The 22,798-nt window shown below is 41.3% G+C and overlaps 2 protein-coding genes across 14 annotated transcripts in view; one reads left to right on the forward strand and one right to left on the reverse strand.

The window, feature by feature from the left end:
• arhgef25b (Rho guanine nucleotide exchange factor (GEF) 25b) overlaps nt 1-22,798 on the reverse strand; it is a 39,617-nt gene that overhangs the window by 16,533 nt on the left and 286 nt on the right. For 2 of the 12 annotated variants that reach the window (XM_086292251.1, XM_086292250.1), the window contains exon 1: nt 6,829-7,208. In XM_086292251.1, coding sequence (XP_086148377.1) covers nt 6,829-6,946 — 118 coding nt within the window. In that variant the 5' untranslated portion in view covers nt 6,947-7,208. Of the gene's footprint in view, nt 1-6,828; nt 7,209-9,542; nt 9,649-10,649; nt 11,050-11,150; nt 12,738-13,602; nt 13,737-16,927; nt 17,639-17,943; nt 18,051-22,798 lie in introns of those variants that run through there. The other 10 variants (XM_086292244.1, XM_086292243.1, XM_086292252.1 and 7 more) reach the window with 10 other exon arrangements.
• ankrd33ab (ankyrin repeat domain 33Ab) lies at nt 12,421-21,010 on the forward strand. 2 transcript variants are annotated; one of them, XM_086292256.1, is made up of 5 exons: nt 12,421-12,820; nt 13,572-13,878; nt 13,978-14,107; nt 14,962-15,102; nt 20,160-21,010. In XM_086292256.1, exons 2-5 carry the CDS (start codon nt 13,618-13,620, stop codon nt 20,984-20,986), a joined length of 1,359 nt encoding a protein of 452 aa, XP_086148382.1. In that variant the 5' UTR covers nt 12,421-12,820; nt 13,572-13,617; the 3' UTR covers nt 20,987-21,010. The 2 variants fall into 2 exon arrangements, with proteins under 2 accessions (XP_086148382.1, XP_086148383.1); XM_086292257.1 differs by lacking the exon at nt 12,421-12,820 and having other exon boundaries at nt 13,246-13,878.

Consider the following 22,798-nt stretch of genomic DNA (forward strand, 5'->3'; position numbering starts at 1 on the left):
AGCAAAATGAAATCTTTCAGGAGCCCCATTTTGTCATTTTGGATTCTTCCCAGAAGCCACTCTTCCCTGTCAGCACATTTATGTAAGCTGTAATCATAATAACAAGCTTTCTAGAAGCCAGTGGAAAACTGGGTCAGCCATTTGCCAAAACTGCCTGATGCAGCCATTAAACAAGACACCATACTGACAATAAAATACTAAATCATGTGGGATTTTTTTTTCCTGTTCCATTTTAACTCCTTTTATTTTAAAAAAGACTGGAAAAAAACTGTTCCCTGTGTACAAAAACAGACAAATATTAAATGCACTATTCATGATATTTGCACGATTAGTGATACCGACTGATGCTTTCAGCCGGCATGAAGATATCCTACAAAACAAAACAATACATTTAATGGAGGCTGCATTCAAGTAAGATTATATACTAAAACAATTGTCTGCTGCTTTATTCGTGCAGTGAATAACACAAGCCGATTTCTGTAATGGGATGATTTAGACAGAGGGGAGGTGTTTGTGTCTGTTTAGAGTTTGGGATTGTTGACACGTTCAGAGATGAACTTGTCAACAGCTTGCTTATATTCTAAATGAACATGCTGACCAAAAATAATGGAAGAGTCTGGAAATGTAAAAGAAATAATGGTGAATCCAAAACAAGATGAATTTAGAGGATGAAGAACACAGAAAATAGATGCATGAGAAGGTGAGAACAAGAAGTAAAACAGCTAGAAGACATTATCCAGTACTAACAATTAGGTTTATAACGTTCTTCTCTTTATGTTAAAAACAAACAAACAAACTGTGGAACAGCGGTAAGCAAGCAAGTTCAGGGTTCAAATCTGACTGACGCTTGCATATTTTCACTGTGCCTTCATGGGTTGGATGCTTTTCTGTGTCCCTTTCTCATCAGTACTGTCGCAGATGTCGACCCTGTCCGGGTGTACCATGCATGTTGCCCACTGTCAGCTGGAAACTACTAAGATGACAAGTTAGGATAACGAATGCATATATTAGTTCTCTGGACCACAGCAGAGTCACATCACTGGTGAGTGCTACAGCCAAAATCACGCACAGTATAAAATGATGTTTTTTTCAGTTAATTTTTTTTATTTTCAAAGCAGATGTTTCAATCAGTTAAGTGACTGCAGCATCTTTATCAGCATCTCAACAACTATGTGATCCAAATAAGTACAGACCAAATTCAAACGAGTCACTACAAACAACCCCGAGCAGAGACTGCCATCTGGTCTCCTTTTTTTTTTTAAATAAAAAAAAAAAACAACTATCAAGGTCATTCATGAATGCTGTCAACCACCCCAACATCTGTTAAAATGAGGTATGTACAAATCACTGCTCGTTTTTCTGCAAATACACTAACATTTACCCTGAAATGACTCTTAGTATTCATAGTGGCTTCTCTGACACCCAGATCAGCGCTGAGCTGAGCAACTCAGCCGGTCATGTTTGTTTAAAATTGTTATGTAAGGTGTCATTTTCCAACAGAGCAACAGCTGGACCACCATCAGGACTTAAGGGAGTGTTTGAAGTGCATGCAAGGATGCATGCTGCTAATGCATCCACGCATTCAGACATTACAGACATAAGATTTTTATTTTAAATACATAGTTTTATATTCAGTTTAAAACCTGTTGATTTAAACTGTAACATTAGCAACTATTTTCAGGTGGTTTCACAACATAAATGCTCAACAACATACAGATCCATGGATAGATGAGAGTTTGGAAGAGGATAATTTTCTCTGCATCCATGCCCAGATGGAAGGAGATGACAGTAAATGAGACCAAAACATTAAGGAGGGGTCACTCACTCCAACAGTAATCCTTTCTGGTGCATTTTACTACAGTATGGAGTTTGATATGTGAGGGCAGAAACTGACTCACTGAACTGGAGTAGACCATCTGGGTAGTTGTGGATTATTTCTAAAGCTTCTAGTGAGTCAGCAAATCTTACCCCAGTTGGAATCACATCGAGAGTCATTCATAGTCAGTTATCAAGGAAAAGGAGGCCAATTGACCTTTTTTGAGCATTTAACTTGCTACTTTGATGTTTTTCCACTTTAAAGAAGTGTAGGTCCTCCCATTCTCTAGTTTTATAGTTAGTCTCCTGACCAGTGTCAGCACTGACCACATTTCCTTGATGTGTGCACAGAAAGAATAACTGAATAACTTTTGCAACTGAGTGTTCAAATAACTCACTTAAATATTTTGAATTAGTACCATGTCTGGCTCACAGTGAGTGACAGCAATCGGTACATATTATCTAATTCTAATTTTCTAATGCTTTAAAAATTATGTTAAACATTTTGCAACATAACTGAATGCTTAATTACAGTTAAAGTTACAGTTAACATCATAAAGTATTATCCATCCAGGAAATTAAATTGATTGTATAATTTGATAGAAAATCTCTCCTAATAATCAGATGCCAACATGCGCTTTCATTTATTTAATTTATTTATTCCAGTAAAATAGATTTAAACAGGATCTGATCGAGACCTACCTGTGCACAAAATACACACCTGTTTAGACATGAGCCGCAACTTAAAGCCCTGTTTATTTAATTCATAAAGACCTCATAGTACCATATTATACAAACTGATCACTTTGCTCTCAGACTGCTGGTTTACTTGTGGTTCCTAGAGTTTCTAAAAGTTGATGGGAGCCGGAGCCTTCAGCGATCAGGGCCCTCTCCTGTGGAACAAGCTCCCAGTTTGGATTCAGGAAACAGACATCCAGGAAACAGGATCAGGTGACCATAGGCCATCCTTTAGTTATCCTGCTCTTATAGGCTCAGACTGCTGCAGGTCCTCTTAGCACTTCTTCTCCACTCACCATTTTCCCTCCCTATGTGTTAATACACCACAGCAGCGAGTCACTACATGCATTTTTCCCCCACAAGGTTTGTTTTGTCCCGTCTCCCTCTGCTCTCTCTCTCTCTGCTGTTTTCTTTCCTGTCACCCCTCCAACCAACCACAGCAAACAGCTGCCCCTCCCTGAGTCTGCCAGAAGTCTCTTAAAAGGGAGATGTTCCTTCCCACTGTCACTTGCTCATAAAGGGTGGTCTGACTGTTGGTAACACTGTAGGGTCTTTGCCTTACAGTAAAAAGCACCTCATGGATTGCTACAAAATAAACTTGAATTGAACTGAATTTTGAATTACATTAATTTTACATGAGTGTAAATTAATTCTGCATGGGAAGTTCACTACAATATCAAACCATGAAAGATCCACAGTGGAACAAAACAGTGTGTCAGCAGCACGTACACAACTTCCTGCATAAAGTCTTACAGCAAGATATTAACTTATTGTACACATGAAGTGCAATAAGTGATGATTTAAGACACAGACTGTGGGTTCCCCTCAGTGCTTGGATTACCTAAGAATAAAAAATAACTTTGAACTAACCCGCTTTTACTCATACTGGTTACTTACACACACTGTTCCTGCTAACGTCTATTGCTAAATACACGAGCTACACAGCGTACGCCATCTTGCCTCATTGTAGGTAAGGTTAAGGACAGAGTTTAGAGTGAAAAGATAAAAAGTAAGCATCACATTGACCATTGAGCACATACCAGAAGCACACATTATTGTTTGCATCGTGTAGCTAATGGTTCCCAACAAACACTGATGTAGAAATATATCACAACCGTGTTTCCTGTTCCATGATTTTAGGGCATTGTTTGTGTAAAATATGCACTATAAATAAAACTGCTTTGTCTTAGAGAAGACTGAAACCTTCCCTTGCTGCAGGTACTGTTTAACTTTATGCTGTGATGTAAATCTGGTTAAAATCAGACATTTAGTTCAGCAGGAAACATACCATTACCCAAAAAAGTGTAAGATGGCTAAGTGAGTGTGTAAACCCCTGTATATGGAGGTGATCTGTGAAACTAGACACTTTCATGCTTGTTACTCATCGGGTTTACTTCTACACATGCTGGCAAGGATGATGTCACACACACTGGCTAATTGGCTATTAATCAAGGCAGTTTCTGCGCCACAGTGAAAGAATGTCTGGTGACACACCGAAAACTGTAGATTTCCAAGCAAGTTACCCAAAAATACTTTAACTGGAAGTGTTTCTCTGTCTTTATAAATAGCACTTGGACATTGTGCCAAATGAAATGAGCAATCAGTGAGTAGGATCACAGAGTGAAGGAGAAGAAGGAGGTCTTGTAAAATAAAGGAGAAATCTCCATACCAAACAAGATAAACACTATAAAATGAGAAGAAGAAAAAATGCTGAATAAATAAAAGGCATGAGCAAAAAGATGTTAAAAAGCAGTTAGTGTTTTAGTGTCATCTATGACTAATCCACAAATAGAAAACAGATATTTTTAGAAATGTCTAGAGGGGGGTGGCGGGGGAGGGGGGGGGGGAATCACATCACTAAGAAGATGAGTATCCCAAAGGAAATCAGGAGGTGAGAAAGTGAGGCAACGCAACGCTGCTTTCATTTTCACATTTTACATGCCTGGTTGCAGGGTCTGCCACAGTGCGGAGAGCTGCCCTGTAATCACTTCCTGAAACAACTGGAACAACAGAGGATTTAAGGGTTGCAGTTGTGGGACATGGCTCTGTGTCTATGCATGTGCCTTTGTGTGTGCATGTCTTAATATGTGTGTATTTACAGCCGCATTAGCTATGAGGCAGTGTCACAGTATTAGGGGAATGATTTTTTCTACATAGAACAGCACTCAAAAATGCATCCAACGTGAGAAACAACCAGATGAGAATTTTTTTTCTTTTCTAGCCATGGCTATGGGCATATGCACCTAATCTCAGTAAACTAATCCTTAATCAAACAAATAAGGAAATCCAGTGAAATGCAGTTTGTTTGTCAAAGGCTTTTTGTGGAAGTGATTCATTATTTGAGCCAACGAGAAAACAAGGGAATTTCTACAGCAACCCACACAACACAGGTATGTCATAATGAAATAAGGACTTAGTCAGAACCCCTTGGCATCAAATTTTAATGCATCGAGTACCCTTACGTGTTATTGTTCAGTGTGCAAGGTTAATGTTGCAAATGTTCCAATGATGCAAAGGGCCATATTTTAACACAAACCACAATGCTTTCTTAAATCTAACCAAGTCACCTTCATCCCTAAATCAAGCCATGGACTAGTAAATGACATAGTGGGGGTATTCTGAGAACATGGCCCTGATCCAGGAGCTCACACCTCACACCACAGCAAGGCTGGGCCCAGCAGACGTCATTTACTAACAGTGCACTCGGACAATATTTAAGACAAAATGTAAACAGCTGTTATTAGTAGCAGTAGTAATCGTAGTAGTTATAGTGGTAGTAGTTTTAAAGACTTCCTAAATATACTAGGACAGCCAGACCTTGATCATTTTTTCATGCGCATGGTCACAGTATGAAAAACTGGATAAGATATGCCCTGACATCCTCAAGCATCTCGATGTATCTGCTGCAATACTGCATGGAGTTCTGAAATAGTGCCAATGGTTAGCAGACCGAAGAGGTGGTCCCCCTTTTTAAGCGAGGGTGCTGCAGAGTATGTTCCAGCTTCAGGGGATCACAGTCCTCAGCCTAGGAAGGTTTTTACCATGTTACTGGATAGAGGAGTCTGTTAACTGAACCTTTGAGTCAGAAGGTTTAAAGTTTAAACTTATTGATTTGGAGAAGGCATATCTCTGTGCTATTTGGTCCATGAATAACTGTTGTGAGAGCTTGGTCCAGATTCCAAGGATTAAGACTAGCTCCCAGTTGTGTAGGACTTTAAATGCTTTCCCTTTGTCAGAGATTCTGTTCATAATTTGTATGGACATGACATTTTAGGGGCAAAGGGTTTACCCTATGGTCATGTTAGCTTCACTGACCAATGACCTCCAGCTCACACTGGGGTGTATGTACTGTCTGTGTGAAGAGGCTGGGATGGGAATTAGGACTTCCCAGACAGAGGGCATGGTTCTCAGTGAGAATGAGTTGCTACCCCCAGTGGAGGAGTTAGAGTATCTTGTGGTCACAAGTGAGGGAATCGTTGTGGTGAAGAGACAGCTGAGTGTGAAGTGAAAGCTGCTTATTAACTGATTGATCTACAGTCCTGCCCTGACCTTTGGATAACAAACTGTTGGTAGTCACCAAAAGAATAAGACCGTGGATACAAGCAGCAGAAATGAGTATCCTTCGAAGGGCATCTGGGCTCTTCCAAGGTCAGGAGATAGCTTAGGAACTCAATCATTTCGGAGGAGCTCAGCTCAATCAAAATGAACCAGTTAAGGTGGTTTGGGCATCTGGCTAGGGTGCCTCCTAGGGAGATGTTTCAGGTTCCACCCCAGGGTGGACCAAGGACACGCTAACGAGATTATGTCTCTCAACTGATTTTGGAATGTCTCAGTATCCCAAAAGCAGGTAACATTCAGATAATTTTTTTGAAAAACATCCTTCTTGGCAGTTTACCTCCATCCATAGGATTATGATGATCTTCTAACAGGTGAAGTCGAGGGAAGAGATTTTTGGTTGAAAAGTTTGCATAACTTTTCACCTGAAACTTTCCTGTTTCCTGTTTTCCCGTACAATGAAATGGAAAATATTAATAATTACCCGAAACCGAACAGATGAAAGATACATGCAAATAATTAAAAGATTAAAAATCAAAAGTAAATGAGGAAGGATCGATGGTCTTTATTATATTGTATAACTGAATAAAAGCTCTTACTTTGCAGTGAAACTACAGAGTCTGAATGCATCTCCTCATATTACAAAATATGAACACTCTGCAACATCTTGCAGACACCGCAACAACAGATGAATAAACCTGCAGTAAAACTTCTACGTACCTCTGGCTTTGACAAAGCAGCAGCCACATTTGCTGAGTAGTTTTCTAAACAGGTGCTGACACCCACACCCTCGGTGATGGTGACTCCCTCTCATGGTGATGCACTTCTGCCGGTCCATTCAACACCATCAGAAATAGGCATAGTGCTGAGCACACACACACACACAGAAGCACATGCACACATGCACACACACTATTTCTGTGGTAATCCCCGCAGGAGAGAGGAAAAGTGTACACAGAGCTTCACAGCCATATTCCAAATTCGAGCAACAACACCTGATGGGGAAAAAAACTCCACCACTATCCCATGATTTGATGGCAAATCGCAGGAAAACCAGAGAGGCTGTTGAGGGCTTCGGCTTATGAGCCTCTCTGCGCTGGGAGATAGTGGGCAAAGATTATGAGAGGGACCAAAAGTAAGTGAGGGAGCGACAGAGGGGCAGGGAAGGGGAGGGGCCCTGATGAGGGAGGGATGGTAGCGAGCATGCTGTGCTGCTGCACCAGCATCTGTTTTCCAGTCCCTCCTCTCAGCCTCTCCCCTCCCCTCCTGATCCACTCTCGCTTCACACCTCCTTCATCAGCTTCTATTATCAGTGTTTGCTCTCTGCTTACCATTAGCAGGCATGAATAACAACGAGCATGAACTTTTCCACTGAACAGGCAAACAGTCATTTTCATTAGGCAATGCCTGCCTGTTGACTGGTCCACGTTTGGTCTGGGCTGGGTTAGCAAGAAAGAAAGTACACTATAAATCATGTTTTTCAAAGGAAGAAGTGCTTATTTGAATAATTTTGATGTTGACAACTATTTGCTACAAATTTGTTACCAATTAATCTCAGGTGTTCCCCACTTCCAGATTACAAAAACTATTCTACTTCTACTATTCAACACCACTTGACTCCAAAGGTTGCAGACCGTGGACTCTTAGTTAAAACAAATCACTCAGCTAAAGTAATAAAAGCTGAGAACACATTGTGTGCCATCACAACCTACTAAGAGACAACAAGCTGCAGATTTGGAAACACATCAACGACCCACATTTGTGTATTTCAGGAGTAGAGGGGGAAAAGTGAGAAAGTGTGAAAAGAAATACCACAAGCAGTCATAATTTCGTTTAAAGTCTATAAAAAAAAAAGCACCCCCAGTTACTCAAATGGGCCCGCACTCTCAGCTTAATCTACGATTTATGTTTTCAAAACTTTTAACTAAACCATTCTCTCAAATCAGTATGACAGCCTACTCTTCCCCGCTCGCCACCCGTCGATACCAAAGCACTGCCGTGGAAAAGCCAACATATGAAAATATCCTGCACACAGCCCACCGAGGTAGCTAGATGGAGGCGGACCGATTTAATCTCAAAGCCAAGATTAAGTATTCTTGACGAGATGATCTTACGAGCACAGCTGTCCGTGCTCGCAGCGGTGACTCAAGAAGATTTACGGGTAAACTCGCATGATCCCAAATGTGGACAAAGTCAATGAAGAAGGGGGAGAAAAAAGGAATAGAAGAATTTGACACAGCTTCATTTTTTACTATATGCAAACTGCACAGTTTCACACACACATGCAAACCAACATTCACACATGACCAGTGCAAATGATGACATCTCAGTCCACAGAGGGGGAAATTACGGCTGCAAAAATGTCAAAATGCTCTCGTTCTGCCGGCCGTCGAGTTAAGCTTTTAAAAACTCTGCTGAGACGATGATCCCTCTGAGCTGAACTGCACTAATCCCGCCACAATTTAGGATTACAGTCCGTGCGTGCATGTGTATGTCAGCTTGCGCATGCCTAATCAGTCAATAACTAATCACCAGAATAACATAATGTGGGGTTGCATTCGGTGTTTATTTTGGTGTGTCAATTCTAACTCTTGTGCATGCGTTGCTTTTCTGTCAAACAGCTCCCCACTATGGGTGATGTAAGAGTTGCACCCAGCAGCAAACAGTGTGTGCAAATCACTCACTACTCACTTTATAGCAAGTATTGACTATATAGACATTTTATAGCACTTTCACTACACTACCTGAATTCAAAGTATCCCACAATTCCTCGTTAAATGCCGTGTACAACCAGTGGTCACTCCCCAACCACTGTATAGTATCATGGATCAAAAATGGCAGACAGATGAGAGGAAAGAAAGGAGCACATGACACTACTAACTTTGTGTATTAATTTTGGAAAAAATATGTTCTGTGTTTAATACAATGCTGTGTGTCAGTATTTATGTCATTATTTAACCTTTTTTCTTTTGCCACCTTCTGACTATGTAACAGCAATGGTGCATTTAATGGTGCAGAGAAAATTACTCATAGAACTCAGTAAACATGGAGCAGGGAGTCATGCATGAGTGAATGATTATCACTGGTCCAAACCGTGAACCTATCTTAAGCCAAAACAAGTTGTATTTGGTGCCGAAATCTAACCAGCAAGTAAACTTTAAAGTAAAAAGCAAGTGAAGATGAAATGAATCAGTCAGTAAAAACTAAGTAAAACATAGCCTGCTTTCCTGGCTGATAAACTCTGAGTTACTTCAGACTCTGCAGCACTTTAAAAGAGGACCATTATCACTAGGTGTACAGTAATGATGCAGGTGGTGGATTGTGAAACAACAGTGCAGGATAGCATGTGTTTAATATGGAAAACTAGTGAGATTTGACAACCAGGTGGCATGACATCCTGGGATACGAATCGATGCATACACTCACTGCGGTACCTTTGCAACCTGCGGTCACAGGTGACTTCCTGGCCCACTTCTCCCGAGTCCATATGTCCCGGCTATGACCATGCAACAACATTTTCTCCCTGCTGGTGTCTGAAATCTTATACATGGAAAAGACAAGCGAGTGATCAGTGAAGGGAATTGGATTTGTATTTTGATACATATATATGTGATAGATTAGGGGGGTAGGTAGATCCTACCAGACAGAGCTAATTATACCAGGCTAACACTCTGTTTCACCTCTCCTCCACCCCCTGTCTCTCTTATTTTTGCTTCAGCTTAAGTGGGTTCTTATCTTATCTGTGGAATTTCTCTTAGAGAACAAAAACGATCAGGAGAGTGGATGGTATCACAGCCTGGGGTCAATGATGTTCACTCAAGTTAAGCCAGGGTAATTGAATCTTAATAGTCAGCTTCTAGCCTACAAAACAAAAATGCAGAATGCAGCTAGATTTGCTGATCACCACCCCAACAAGTCTTACTGCATGACATGTGAGAAAGATCACATGCAGCTTATTTCATTTGAATAGATTTTTTTAAGGAAACCACACTGCTCTGCATGTTGTTGTCTTTGCATTTATGACAAATTCGAACGTGTGGCCATAAAAACAGCAAGAAGCGCGTGTCTGCATGCTGGCTAAATGACTAAGGCTCAGGATTTGGTTTTCCATAACAGATGACGAATTAAATTAAACTGAAATGAGCCCTATTTTAGGGCAAAATAGTAATAATAATTTTAATAATAATGTTAATTTGTTTGCACTCATATTAGCAAGAATGGAATCACTTTTAATGGATTTTGGAAGAAATTACATTTATGTGATTCTTTGCATTAGAAATCTAAAGACTACATGGCAAAGAGAACAAGATTTGAAAACAAAAAATATACAATTTGAATCAAATAATAGTTGCACAGTTTTTGAAAAATTACTTATTTTCCTGTATTGAGATGTCTTCTTGTGTTATGTAATTCAACATCCATTATACTGGATAATATTTGACATAAATTAATACCTAATTAAACATTTGTTCAAAAATATGCTGATATATACATAAGATTTTATATGAGACCATTTCCTTTTATGTCACACGGGTACTCACTTTATCAAGCTTGTATTCCAGAAGTTCTTCATTCCTCCCTTTTTCCAAAGTCTTCATTTTTCTTCCTCTTGAGCTTCTTCTATCATTGCATCATCTTTCTTCACTTGGTGCTGTACTCTTTCCCCTCATTAAATCATCCGTGCGCCAAGTTTTGGACTTTAATCAAAGGTAGAAAACAAGTTAAGCTTAGGCTTCAGAGAAACATCCAACTCATCCTGCCTGACAAAAAGACAAAAGCAGACAGCTTAAACTTTGCAGCGGGTCTCCTGCGGGAAGATGAGGACAGCTGGTCAATTTCAGTGGGATTTCTCCTTAGGCCGCTCTGGATTAGAGAGGGTCAAGCCATCCAGACAGGTCCTGCCATGTCCAGCAGATTCCTTGGGCTAATTTCAGACTGTTACTGCATTCCCAGAACAAAAAAATATACTCAGAATAGTTTATTAAAAACCTCAACTGTCTTATTATTATAATTATTATTATGATAAAGAAACACAGACTTACTGCCTTTTCTTTTAAACCAGATTTGATTTAACACTTTTATTCCAGTTTGTGCTCTGAGGTAATTCCTGGAATGTAAACAATCCACAGATTTAAATCATGCCAATGAAGTTTGTATATCCCATACACTTCTATCACAGATGTAGGATGTCATCACTTTCACTCTGCTGTGACCAACCAAAAAGGTAAATTTGAGAAATACCATCCCTGAACTGCAGCTGTTTGGGAATTTCTTTGTTTTGGAGTCTGTCCCATCTATTCCGAACACACTGGTCATGTCTAATGGGATTTGACTTTCTGCTAGTTAGTCTTAACAAATTAATTAGATTCCTTGGATTAAAGCAGCTTACTGTTAACATTTTATACTCGTAAATGAATTAAAGATGTCCACCAATAAAAATAATTTTGAAGACTGAAAAAACTTTTATATGGTAGTAGCTACTTATTTCCAGATTTTTATAAGGTGGTCAAAAAGAGGAGTGTATTCCTGTAAGCTACATCGACCTCTAGGTGACCCTGTAGAGATTGCTCTTTTTTTTCTCCTTCATAATTTGAAATATGAAGGAGAAGAAAGCTATAATCTTTTATTTCACAGAAACATTATGAAGGATTATATTTGTTTGTCCACAGCTACTCGTGCACATGTTTATCTTCATTCTTATGACCGATCAGGGGTAAAGCAGCTCATCTACTAATGGGAAGGTTGGTGGTTCAATCCCTCGCTGCTCCAGACTGCATACCAAATATGTTTGGGAAACATACCGAACCCTGAGTTGCTTCCAATACAATCATTCAAGTGTCAATGTGTGTGAATGTGAGACAGAAAGCACTTAGGCATAGAAAATGGGTGAATGAGTCATGCTGTATAAAGTGTTCTTCTACTCAAGTTGAGTAGAAGAACCAGTCCATTTACCATGTGAAATGTGTGATTTTAATATGTCGATGTCTGTCTCAGTTTTTTTTTGTACACAGGTCTCTTGTGAAAAAGAGATTTCAATCTCAGTGAGACTTTGTGTTTAAATAAATACTTCAATAATAATAATAACAACTGCATAGATAAATAGTCCTCAAAATTCAGAATGGTATGGCTGAATATTAGTCTAAACCTGCTACTTTGTAGCTTAGCATAAGGCCTTTTTAAACTGTTTAAGAGCAGTCCACTGCAACAGAGGAGTCGGAGCATCAATCTGCATATTCATAAATCGGCAGTAAAAGTCGTAAAAGCTATTTTATTAAACAAGGGTATTATTTATGAAAAGTAAAAATCCAGATGTGGAGCTGAGGTGCTTTTTGAGGTTTGCATCAATGCTAGCAGTGGAACTTGAATAATTTGTAGAAGGAGAAAACTTAGTTCATCCAGCTAAGACATACTTAGCTTTTAACTGCTATTAAAAGATGAAGAGAGCAACAGGTAATCCCCTCTATAAAGCTGTTACAAGTGGGATGAGCTAAGCATAGGAGATGAGCACACAGTGCCTCAGTGAAGACTCAACGAAGACTCCTCCTCTTAGTTTTATGTCATGATGACAACATGTGGGATGGAAACGGGTAAAGTATCTCTGTTCACAGGCCTGGGAGGAAACGGCTCCTCTGCAAACAAAGCAGGAGGGCTGAAATCAGAAGTCATTTAGCACGAGTCACAGACAAATGCTGACAGGTTCATGCTACTTATGGTAAGTGTATGTATTTCCTGTTCATGTCTATGAGTGTCTCATAGTTTGACAGTCATGGTATTATTATTTATTACATAATGATGAATGACAGTCAATGCAGCAGATGCGCCTCTGAATTTTTATTTCTTTACTTCTGTTTTATGAACTGTGGCTTCACAGTTATGTACTGATATAAAATACTTGAGAAGTCTATACTGAGCGAATAAAAAAATGTACAGTTCAGCCATAACAGGTCATGGCTGTACCATCAAAACACCTGTCAGTGATGTTCTTTTTAGATAGATCTTTAAATCATATATTTGCAGTTTTGATTTCAGCGTAAAAATATGTAAACTTAACTTTTTGCTGTGCGGAGTAAAAATTATACAAGTCAAAAAGCAGAAGTGATTACTTTCAATACCTATGTTGGCTTCAGATTGAAGCAAGCAGGTTCACATGTGACCAAGATTACTCTGAGGTGGGTTGTTCCTCATTTAGCCGTGTTGTGTGTTCAGCAGGGCATTTAGATTCTTATCCAGTTAACAGTGAGGCAGCGCTGAGCTCGGACTCATGTCACACTTCATCTGTCACCAAGTGAACCTTTGATCTTCCTGAAGCCTGATATATAGCATGTTGTGATGAAACAACAGCTTTATGCTTAGAATAAGTGGACAGATTGTAAAACAATAGCTTGCTTTCCAGGAAGCCAAAAAAACATACATCTGACAGGAGGTTTCTGCCTGACCAGTTTCTTTTTTTGATATTGTTTTAGATGTAGACAAAGGCATTTGGGCCCATTTCACCTGTTCTGCTGGAAGATGGCCACTGCAGCGGAGGACCCCCACCTGGGATCAGGCCCTGACGATAGCGAAGTGTCTCCATCCGGGAGAGAGTCAGACTCAGATAGCATTCTTTCGGATGACTCGGTGCTTCCAGACTACACGCCAGAGAGAAGAAATGGGAGTGCAGCATCAACACTGTATCAAGCGTGCGCCCGTAATGAACCGGTCTCTCTGCAGACAGTGCTTGAGAGGGGGGTCACAAAAGAAGAGGCGATGGAGCTGGACATCAATGGCTGGGTGAGAGTCTCATCCATAATGAACTCATGATCTCTATGACTAGCAGTGAGCAACATATTGCAACATCGCTGATCTTAACTGTTAACTTCAAACCAACAGAATGGTTTAATGGTGGCGTGCTGTAAAGGTTTCCTAGAGATCGTACATGGACTTCATACCTGTCCATATGTTGACATAAATCACCAGGACAATGAAGGCAACACAGCACTGATGATTGCATCCCAAGCAGGTATGTTTTACCAACTTATTACAACTGGGGTGCTCACGAAAAAGTTAATTTGATGCAAGTGACATGTTTGCTATAAAATCTGTTTCAGTAAAGATGGGGATGGGTTCCCCACTCACTCTGACTGCATGGACAAACAGTTCAGGAAAGAGATAACTAAATGCATTCCTTAAATGCTGGTTAAAGCTTTATCAAGCAAAAAAGAAGCCATGTAAATGGACTAAAGCTCATTCAAAATGAACTGAGACAAAGTAGAAAATGGTACTTTGGTCAGACGTATCAAAACATTTGACATTCTTTTTGGAAAACATGGACAACAGCTGTGTCCTTCCAACTGACCATCCAACTTCTAAATCTTTCATCAGCTGAAAACATCTGGAACAACATGAAATTAAAAATATGTCAAAGGAGACCCAGGACTGTTGAGCAGCTAGAATCCTGTATCAGACAAGAACAGGAAAACAGTCTTCTCCCAAAAGTCCAGCAGGTGGTCTCCCCCGTTTCCAGATGTTTATGGACTGTTGTTAAAAGAAGCGGGGATGCTAGACAGTGGCAAACTGCCCCAACTGAGAGTTATTGGTGCCAGTAATCTCAAAGTGAGCTAATATTTTTGTATGTATGTTTTTGTTTGAACCTTTGATATGGTTTATGTGTTCTATTGTGAACAAAATCTGGGTTTATTAGGTTTGTAATTATTCCATTTTGTTGTTATATTTTACACAGATTCCTGAGAACTTCTTTGGGATTGGGATTGCAAATAGCTTGAGCTTGATTTAATCGGAGATTTAACCAGTTGCAAATATGCACTCAACTCGTGTTTTCTGATGCACTGTTGTATAAATTCTGTGTTTTTACAGGTCACATCATGACAGTGACGTATCTCCTGAACTATTATCCTGGAATAGACACAGAAATAAGGGATTGTAGAGGTTTCACAGCTCTCATCAAAGCTGCAATGACTGGCCGCACTGACGTTGTGGCAGCCCTTGTTATGGCTGGTATGTAAGAGTAGAGTGCAAAAGCACACTTTATTTCACTGGATCATTACCTATACATTTCAGCTACCGGTATAAAAACAAAGGTATGGTATATTCTCTGTTTCTTAATGCTTTGGGAAATAGCAAATATGAATAAATATCCATCATTAATTGAGACTAGACTCTTATAGAAATATGTAGCACGCCCCTGCGGGCGGTTTATCCTTCAAGCTCGGGTCCTCTACCAGAGGCCTGGGAGCTTGAGGGTCCTGCGCAGTATCTTAGCTGTTCCCAAGACTGCGCTCTTCTGGACAGAGATCTCCGATGTTATTCCCGGGATCTGCTGGAGCCACTCGCCTAGCTTGGGAGTCACCGCACCTAGTGCTCCGATTACCACGGGGACCACCGTTACCTTCACCCTCCACATCCTCTCGAGCTCTTCTCTGAGCCCTTGGTATTTCTCCAGCTTCTCGTGTTCCTTCTTCCTGATATTGCTGTCATTCGGAACCGCTACATCGATCACTACGGCCGTCTTCTTCTGTTTGTCTACCACCACTATGTCCGGTTGGTTAGCCACCACCATTTTGTCCGTCTGTATCTGGAAGTCCCACAGGATCTTAGCTCGGTCATTCTCCACCACCCTTGGGGGCATCTCCCATTTTGACCTCGGGACTTCCAGGTTATACTCGGCACAGATGTTCCTGTACACTATGCCGGCCACTTGGTTATGGCGTTCCATGTATGCCTTGCCTGCTAGCATCTTGCACCCTGCTGATTGTCTCTGGGGCATCTTTACACAGCCTGCACCTGGGGTCTTGCCTGGAGTGATAGACCCCAGCCTCTATGGATCTTGTGCTCAGAGCTTGTTCTTGTGCTGCCATGATTAGTGCCTCTGTGCTGTCTTTCAGTCCAGCTTTGTCCAGCCACTGGTAGGATTTCTGGATATCAGCCACCTCCTCTATCTGCCGGTGGTACATACCGTGCAGGGGCCTGTCCTTCCATGATGGTTCCTCGTCTCCCTCCTCCATGGTGGATGGAACCATATATATATATATATATATATATATATATATATATATATATATATATATATATATATATATATATATTAGGGGTGCAACGATACTCGTATCGATATTGAACCGTTCGATACAGTGCTTTCGGTTCGGTACGCATATGTATCGAACAATACAAAATTTGTAATTTATTTTATCAACTTTCCTTCTGACGATGCTGTCTGTGTTGAGCGCTCAGTAAATCTGCGTTCGACTACTCAGCCTAGGCTGCACTGTCGAGCGCAGATCCACTGAGCGCTCAACACAGACAGCATCATCAGAAGGACGAGCGCAGGGCAAGCTAGCGAGACAGAAGTTAAGCTCTCCTTGCAACATGGCAAATTGAACCTTCCCCACCCTCATTCAGATGTGGCGTTTGGAATTATTTTGGTTTTCATGTGACGTATGACCCTGAAGGTAAGCGCGTCATGGACTAAAGTAAAACAGTATGTTGGATGTGCCACGCAATGCTCAATTACATGGGTGGGAACTAGTGTGTTAGCGAGCAGTTAGCTCGTTAAAGTGTTAGCCGTCTAGCCCCACGCAGGGGTAGCTCGATAACGGAGCACTAGTGGGAACACAACGAATATGACTGCACATTTACGCCGACATCATCCTAGTGCAAAGACAAGTGGAAGCAGACAAAAACAACAAGCATGCATGTTACAAACTTTACCCGAGTCATTTAGACAGCCGTTAGCACATGATTCTCCTTATGGGGACCTGATATGTTTAATATTGTGGCGAGCTCAGACAAGGAGGAGAGGGAGGTGTCGTTTGGTCTTGCTTACCGTGAGCTAGCCAGGGAGCACAGCCGTTTATTGACATCTGCAGAAGAACACTGCCGCTAGCTAACTCCTCAGCGCGGCAACCGCACAGCAACAACAACACACAGAGCGCCCTCTGACCCCGGAAGGACACACCGTCGCAGCGAGAAGGCGTCACCCGTCACTATGGCAACATAAACAAAACATAACTGTACAAACAGAACCCTGAACAGCCCTGACCCGCTACATAGCCCCCGCCTAAGGGGTCAGTCGTCCCCGACGACCCCATTGCCCCACACAAAGTCCTGCAAATGTCCAGGTGCCTTCTTTTGGCGCACCGGCCGGTCACGACCGGCGGGGGAAAAGTCACTCGGGTCAGAACAGAACATGGGGTGCCACCATCATCCCACTTCTGACACTAATGTGGCGAGCTCAGACAACGAGGAGACGGAGGTGTCGTTTGGTCTTGCTTCCCGTGAGCTAGCCAGGGAGCACAGCCGTTTATTGACATCTGCAGAAGAACACTGCCGCTAGCTAACTGCTCAGCGCGGCAACCGCACAGCAACAACAACAACACACAGGGCGCCCTCTGACCCCGGAAGGACACACCGTCGCAGCGAGAGGGCGTCACCCGTCACTATGGCAACATAAACAAAACATAACTGTACAAACAGAACCCCGAACAGCCCTGACCCGCTACAATATGCTGCTGAGAATATAGCCCAGAAGAAGCGTATAGTATAGCTTTTATTTTGGAAAGAGCCTTTTCTCTGTAATAAACTCTCTTTTCCAAAGATGAGTGACTCCTCAATCAGATACAGGTGTTACCGCGCCAGATCCGCGGCCCCGAACCGTAGTAAGGAAACCTCTGGCAGTTACTTGAAGGTTCCGTAACTGACTCGTAGCCGGCAACAGCTTACTATACAGGTCAACTCCGCTAGCAAAAAGATCGAAGGAGGCGTAGGAAACTGCTTCACCGAACTTTATTTCTTCTCTAAGGCACGAACACAGCGTACAGTGGGCTGAAACAGTTTACTCACAGCGAGCATCGCCGACACAACTCTGGCTGTCGAGGGAGTTATTATATTCCTTTTATTTATTTTCTTTTCGTCTCTTCTGTAGCTAACCGTTACTTTTTCCCCTTCTCCGCTCTCTCTCTTCACACACACACACACACCAGGCAGTCCCGCTACACACATCCCGAATACATTTCCCATCAGGCTTCATCCTTAAAGGGCCATGCCTGTAACACAGGGCTTGCAAAATCGGGCTAGCGATTTTTCCAGTCGGGCTACCAAAATCTATCTCTGCCCTGCCCATCGGGCTATTGTAGGAAGGAAAAATATATGTCAATGCTTTTGCATTCTTTCGGAAATGTAGCTGGGTAATTATGTCATTGGCATCGGTGAGCCACTGTCAATATGTGACATATTGAAATCGCGTTTGAATTTGCGCTTGTTTTTTGCTTTCACTTTGCAAATATCCAGGTGCCTTCTTTTGGCGCACCGCCGGTCACGACAGGCGGGGGAAAAGTCACTCAGGTCAGAACATGGGGTGCCACCATCATCCCACTTCTGACACCAATGTGGCGAGCTCAGACAACGAGGAGACGGAGGTGTTGTTTGGTCTTGCTTCCCGTGAGCTAGCCAGGGAGCACAGCCGTTTATTGACATCTGCAGAAGAACACTGCCGCTAGCTAACTGCTCAGCGCGGCAACCGCACAGCAACAACAACAACAACACACAGGGCGCCCTCTGACCCCGGAAGGACACACCGTCGCAGCGAGAGGGCGTCACCCGTCACTATGGCAACATAAACAAAACATAACTGTACAAACAGAACCCCGAACAGCCCTGACCCGCTACAATATGCTGCTGAGAATATAGCCCAGAAGAAGCGTATAGTATAGCTTTTATTTTGGAAAGAGCCTTTTCTCTGTAATAAACTCGCTTTTCCAAAGATGAGTGATTCCTCAATCAGATATATTTATTTTTTTAATTATTTTTGTTTCAGCAACATTAAATTTAAAAACTGTACTTTTGAGTTAAAATATATATTTATAATTTTAATAAATGACAAATTAAAAAGGCATGAACATTTTTTTTGTATCGAAAAAATATCGAACCGTGACACCAAAGTATCGAACCGAACCGTGAATTTTGTGTATCGTTGCACCCCTAATATATATATATATATATATATATATATATATATATATATATATAAACAACAGATTAGTCACTTACACATATGAGCTACTCAGCTAGCTCTTTTTGCTACAATTCAAACTATACTGATGTTCCATTAAAAGAACTTTTTACAGTTTGAACATACAAATGCTAGCCCCAACTGATATCACTGGATCGTTTCTGAAACTCTAACATCAGCTCTTTAACTCTGTCTTTCACTGCTCTAAATAAAGACTAAGAGCACTGCTAGTGAGAACGGCTGACTACATGGTTTATCTGACCGTATTTGAACCCGGCTAACTCTGCGCATATGTCAACGTGTCGGTGACGTGAGACTGGTTTAAAGGATCAGTCTGAGGACATTATCACATCTTAACAGATACTGACTCTGTAATCTTTACCTTACTAGACTTGCGGGCTGGTCGCAGATTAGTCGTTTCCTTATTTTTGGACTGCACGTTTCCTCAAATCTCTGCCAGGAGTAACACTTAGTCCAACATTAATATCATACAATAAACTGCCCTCATAATGAAATCCATAAAGATGGATTTCTGAAAGAGACTGTGGGAAAGTCAGCTGAACTTTACAAACCCCTGCCTGCTTTATTCTACCGCATTTAGACAGCATATCACTGTATCAGAAAATTTAAGTTAGTAAGTCAAATAAAACATTAGTAAACAGGCATTGGCACACAAGTCATTTTCACATTTCACAGTATGACAACCACAGATGTAGATAATTTTAACTGTGCAAAACGGCTCAGGGCTGTGCTGTAACTTAGTTATCTACAAACTGTGAGACAGCAACACGTTTATTGCAAGCCACCATGCGCCTCATGAACCTCGAGAACTCAGGTTTGGCATCAAGTCTGACGTGTGTAGGCTGTATGCGATAAGATTTACTAAAAAGTATTAATACATTATCAAGTCAGACACTTTGATGTTTAACATTTTTTTGTAGGGCAGCCCAAAACAGCACTTTAACAAGTTATTAATATGAACTTATTATTAATGAGTTATTATTAATCAGTTCTTGTGTTTGTTTTTCCTCGTGGTATTTCTTTTCAGGGGCTGACATACATGCAGTAGATTCCACCAGAGGAAGATGTGCTCGGGACTGGGCCTTTAAGACAGGTCGCTACGAGACCTTGCACCGTCTCCGTCGCCTCAATATGCGTCCAAGAGCTGAGCAGTTCTGTGAGGGTTATGTCCCTGAGTGGCCTGAGCTCAAGGAGAGAGTAGCCAAGGCCGTATCTCAGAAAACTCCCAGGGAAAAAATTGCCCAGCAGATCAAAGACACCTTTGGATTCAGATTACCTCGTGACCCCGAGGACAACGGGGTGTTGGACCACATGGTGCGCATGACCACCAGTGTCTACAGTCCTCTGATTTCAACTGGATGTCACCCACTCTGCCCCACGAGCCCTCCAGAGATTGGCAAGAAGCGTCTGGCCGTACAAGAGCTGGTCAGCAAACATACAAAAAAGGACCTTGAGGAAAGCTCAGTGTGCCACAGTAATGGCTCAGTGTCGCACATTATCCCCACAATCCACTCTGCGGAGTCGATTGCTACGACATGCTGTGCCGACACCGAGCGGCGAGGCAGTATGCTCTCCACCAAAGCTGCCACAACTTTTATTTCCCGGAGTATGGGGAGGCGGAACAGCGTGTTCCCCTCTGGCTGCATCCCAAAGATCAATGTAGACAGGCCAACAGAAGCAACGCCAAAGAAAGAAAAGAAGAAGAAGAGGGAAAAGGGCTATCTGGAACCACCCAAGTGGAAGTACAAGGAGATCAAGGATGAGAAAAAAAAGGACAAGAAGAAGGCTGAAAAAGAAAAGGAAGAAAAGGAGAAAAAGAAGAAAGAAAAGGACAGCAAGAAGGCCAAAAAATAAGGTTTTAAAAAAGAAAGGGCTGTACAAAATATCCTTTGTGAGAAAAGTGAGTGTCTTTTCAACTCAGGGCTTAAAATGTTCAAACCAAAGAGCATTCAAGTGAATACTAAACTTAAATCTGAAAGGGAGTGACAGAGGAAGAGAACTGTAAAGACTCTTCAGAGAAGGTTTGAAGCATCTACGCTAAAAGCAGTACCTATATTTGGAGTTAATGTGAAAAATAAGTCTATTATTCTATTAGGGATTAAAAGACTTTAAAGAACTTCTTAAAAAAAAGAAGAATATGGCACAGTGCACAAAATCCATATTTACTGGCTCATTCTTACCGGTGCTAAAGCATCCATGATGTCTACCTCATTATTCAAATAAATCACAGCCACAGTACGAGTAGACCTGCCTCCATTTATAACATGAGATGTAAACCTAGAAGCATATATGCTACAGCTAATTTGTATTATTAAGTAGTATGTATAATATTTATACATAAGAAGAGTTTATGGATGAAAACATGAACTGAAAATACTGTATAGTGTTTAGACAACAAGCATCAAAACTCAGGATCTGTTTAATCCTCTAGGTTTATTGCCACTTTGTGATATTGCCAATAATGTTTATGTAATCTTTGAATACCGTGCACACAGTCATGAAAAAGGAAGTTTGCACATGACTCCGTACAGTTATGTACAAAATCATGTACACCCTTACTGAAGGGTAGCCGATCAAATGCACTTGATTAACTGATCATCAGCAGGTGTGAGTTTCTATACAGATGCGGAAGTTTTGGCAGTTTGCTGATCTGGAGCATTCAGGTGTCTGTAAACACAATGCCACAGTCTTCCCAGGAGAGGATGTCCCAGGAGATTCAGCCCTAGGTCAGAGCGTGCAATCCTCAAAATAAGCTGCAAAAAAAAAACTCCAAGAGCTACATCTGAGACTCTACAGGCCTCAGCTAGAATGTTAAATGTTAAAATTAATTAGAGAACAATTAGAAAAGTGAGGCTTGTTTGCTTATCTTTGCAAAAGTTGCATTTGAACAGACCACAAGACTTTTGGAACATAGATCCAAAGAGGAGATGTCTGGTGGCGGCACATTTGGCGAAAACCAAACAGAGCATATCTGCACAAACACCTCATACCAACTGTCTAGCACGGTGGTGAGGCCATCTGCGAAATCTTGGCTGAAACTGGGTCATGCATCAGTACAACAATCTCAAACTCAGCAGCAAATCTGCAAACGCATGTCTGAAAAAGAATCAACGTGTTGCAATGACTCAGTCAAAGTTCGGACCTTAACCTGACTTAAATATTGTGGTGGAACCATAGATGAATGCCTGCAAACCTCAATAAAATGAGGCATTGCTTGAAAGAAGAGTGGGCTGTTAAGATGTGAAAGACTGATAAAGTCCTAATGCAAAAGACTGCAAAAGACTGGGTCAAATCATTGCTGCTAAAGGTGGGTCTTTATGCAGGACTTCATAGAGTCCAGTGAAAACTTCCTTTTTCACATGACTGTAGATGGATTTCAGCTGTTTGAAATTATAAAAATAAATGAATAAATAAAGGACAGTGAAGATCTATTAGTAGATTTGTTGGGTCTTAAAAGCACAGTGGTTAGTAATTTTATATCAACCAATTTGTAAATATAGCAATTTATAAATATTGTACCAGAGTATTGAAGGCACAGGATGTAACTGCGCAGTCTGCGTGTCTCCATTAAACATCTATCTATAGTTAATCTATAGATAGATAGATGTTACCTCCTCGCTGTCTGCGTGTGTCACTGCCTGCTGCTGGTGGAGCCTCTACACTACT

Source organism: Aulonocara sp. 'chitande type north' Nkhata Bay, linkage group LG5, assembly GCF_057382095.1.
Source record: "Aulonocara sp. 'chitande type north' Nkhata Bay isolate Kocher_YH1m ecotype deep benthic linkage group LG5, A_spYH_male_GT1.1, whole genome shotgun sequence".
Lineage (NCBI taxonomy): Eukaryota > Metazoa > Chordata > Actinopteri > Cichliformes > Cichlidae > Aulonocara > Aulonocara sp. 'chitande type north' Nkhata Bay.